This window comes from Emys orbicularis, chromosome 21, assembly GCF_028017835.1.
Source record: "Emys orbicularis isolate rEmyOrb1 chromosome 21, rEmyOrb1.hap1, whole genome shotgun sequence".
NCBI classification, from domain to species: domain Eukaryota; kingdom Metazoa; phylum Chordata; order Testudines; family Emydidae; genus Emys; species Emys orbicularis.
The window spans coordinates 1091317-1094332 of NC_088703.1; the positions used below are offsets into that span (position 1 = coordinate 1091317).

The window sequence follows — 3016 nt, forward strand, 5'->3', positions numbered from 1 at the left end:
CTCAATGAACAGATTCAGCCCCTGGGAAGGGACCCTCCTCCCCCCGCATCCTTCAGCCGTCTGGGGGGGGTGAGCTCTGATGGGCCCCAGCCCGGCTCAATCCCGCCCCGCCCCTGGCCTGAGCCAATGGCTGGGCACTAACCTGGGCTGAGATGCACCAATAGCGCGTGGGGCCCCCACCTGGCCCCTAACGAAGCGTTAATTAGCAGGGCCAGGCCAGGGCCACAGCCCTTAGCCGGTGCCTTTCCCCCCCCCCTGCCCCCAGCTGTCCCTGGGCCTCTCTCCGGCAGGATGATGTGGGCTGCACTGGGCCAACCCCCCAAGTACCATGAGCTGAGAGCCTGGCCCCCCCAGCAGAGAACGGTACCGGGACAAGGCCCCCGCGGGACCAGCCTGGGGGGCTGCTAAAGGCCCCTGAGCTCCAGCTGCCCCCCTGCTCTTGGGGGGCTCCCTTGGTACCCCAGGACCCACCCCTGGGAGATTCCTCCTCCAGTAGCCCTGTGGGGCCAGGTGGGGGCTGGTACATGGGGGAGGGGGTCTCCCTCCCCAGTGAGTCAGGTTGGGCTCTTGGCCCAGCCCCACAGAAAGCAAGTCCCACCCCTCCTTGCCCTTTCCAGGTTCTCTGGGCCCAGATGCCTGGGTCCTGAGTACTTGCTGGGGTGGGGGCATCCTGGGCCCATAACAAGCTCCCCCCCAAAGGCTGGGTCTGGAACCCAGGAGTCCTGAGCCGGCCTTCTCCTGGGGCTGCACCGTGAGGTGCAGGTGCCTGTGGGGGCAGCGACCTCCAGGCCAAACTCCGTCTCCCAGGCCCCATGGCGCTCCCCTAGGGGGCGTTGTGGGGTCCAGGAATTCCCCCCCATGATGGGGTCACCCCCTGACCCCCTGACCCCCGGGTCTCTCAGCAGCTGCAGGCAGAAGAGAAACGGGAGCCACTGAAAAGCAAGAACAAGGGCCCTGGCGGGGACAAGGGGGCCAGGAAGGTGAGTTCGGAGCCCTGGGGCGGTGGGGGGGCCTGTTCGCTGTCTGTGCAGCGCCCAGCACCCACTGCCCCGAGGCCTGCAGCCTCGAGAGCAGCCGGACGGGCCCTGAGGCGACCGAGCGTGGCTCCCAGCTCTGCTACTGCCGCCCTGGACCTGCCCCAAATCTGTGCTCGGTTTCCCCACCTGTCCCATGGGGAGAAGGAGCCTTCCTCTGCCTGTGCAGACGGGGAGCTCTGGGGGCAGGGCCCTGATCTCGGTCGGGGTCTGAGCAGCGCTACCGTAACGCCACCTAATAGGCAGGCATTGTCCAATCTCAGACCATGCAGGGACAGGTCACAGCGGCTTGGAGGGGTCCCCCATGGGGGGCAGGAGGAAGTGTCTAAGGAGGCCCCCAGTTGGGCCAGCCCAGCCGTAGGGGGCAGCAGGGGCTGGGGGCATGTGCCTCTGGCCAGTTGCTGCGCTCCTGGGGGGGCGGATGTCGAGGCCTGGGCCGCGCCTGGGGGGTGAATCCTGGCAGTGTCTTGGGGTGTCGGCCAGGACGCCGGGGTCCTTCTCCTAACGCCCCCAGTGCTCACCGCTCCCCCTCCCCCGGGGCTGAGGGGCCTGGCTCTGTGTGGGGCTGCCAGGCGGGAGTGGGGGTGCCAGGATCCCGAGGCGGGGGGCTCGGGGTCCCAGACCCGTCGTCCTAGGGTGGCTGGTTCCCCCCATGGCAGATGGGCACTTGATGGGCGCGGGGGTGTTCTCAGCTTTCCGTCCAGGGCCCGCTGTCCCTGGGGGCTTGCCAGCCCCAGAGGGGCCCCTCCCCCGGTGGGCTGTTTGGGGGTGCGGGGTCGGTGCCAGCTCCCCGCCCACACCCTCTCCTCTTGCAGAAGAAGCCGCAGGGGCAGCCGGGTCCGAGAGGCGGTGCAGAGAAAGCGGCAGCCGTTTTCCCCAGGGTCCCGGCGACCCCCGTCCTGCAGAGAGGGTAGGGCCTGGCCGGAGGGGTTGGCTGTGGGGCGGGAGGCTGGGGGCCCAGGGTGCAACCATCCCAGTGCCAGCCCCACAGCCACGGGAGCTGCACAATGCGCCTGCCTCTGGGGTGGAGGGGCCGTTGGGGAGCCCCACAGCAGTGGGATCAAGGGGCCAGGACCCCCGAGGGAAGGAGCTAGAGGCTGAGGAGCCGTGAGCGAAAAGTTCATTAGCCCCTGCCCGGTTCTGCCCGTGCCCGTGGCTGGTGACCCCGTCTCTCCCCGCAGGGGTCCCTGATGGGGGGCCGCCCGGGGGGGGCCAGACACTGCTCTGTGTGCCTGGGGCACTGGGGGGAGCGTGGCTGGTGACCCCGTCTCTCCCCACAGGGGTCCGTGATGGGGGCCGCCCGGGGGGGGCCAGACGCTGCTCTGCGTGCCCGGGGCACTGGGGGGGAGCGTGGCTGGTGACCCCGTCTCTCCCTGCAGGGGTCCCCGGACGGGGGGCTGCCCGGGGGGGGCCAGGCGCTGCTCTGCGTGCCCGAGGCGCTGGCCGAGGAGCTGGCCCAGGCGCTGGTCAGCGGTGGGCATGGCCCTGGAGCAGGAGTACGCCTGGGACATCTTCACCAGCATGATGGTGCGTGTGGGGGGGGGGGGGGGCAGCATGGCCAGTGGGGTGGGGTTAAAGGTCACGTGACAGTGGCTCCCCGGCTGCCCCATGGCTGATGTCCCTGGGTGGGGGGAGCAGCTTTCTGGGGGTTGGACAGGTCAGGACCAGCCCCCCCCCCCGACTACCCCCATGATAAAAAATGGGGATTCCCCCCACAGCCCTGGCAGGAGCAACTCCAAGGCCCCGGCTGACTCCTGGGTTCTCTCCCCGGCTCTGGGAGGGGAGTGGGGTCTGGTGGCTAGAGCAAGGGGGGCTTGGGAGCCAGGACTCCTGGGTTCTCTCCCCAGCTCTGGGAGGGGAGTGGGGGCTAGTGGTTAGAGCAGGGGGGCTGGGAGCCAGAACTCCTGGGTTCTCTCCCCGGCTATGGGAGGGGAGTGGGGGGCTAGTGGTTAGAGTGGGGGGGGGGGGCTGGGAGCCAGGAC

The 3016-nt window shown here is 69.6% G+C and overlaps 1 protein-coding gene across 1 annotated transcript in view; it reads left to right on the top strand.

Moving 5' to 3' along the window:
- The first annotated feature begins 291 nt into the window (after window positions 1–291).
- The window catches only part of CCNP (cyclin P), a 6171-nt gene continuing 3446 nt past the window's right edge, over window positions 292–3016 (top strand). The window contains exons 1-4 of the mRNA XM_065421079.1: window positions 292–363; window positions 906–980; window positions 1850–1944; window positions 2414–2563. Of these exons, the coding sequence (XP_065277151.1) occupies window positions 292–363; window positions 906–980; window positions 1850–1944; window positions 2414–2563 (392 nt within the window). The remainder of the gene's footprint in view (window positions 364–905; window positions 981–1849; window positions 1945–2413; window positions 2564–3016) is intronic.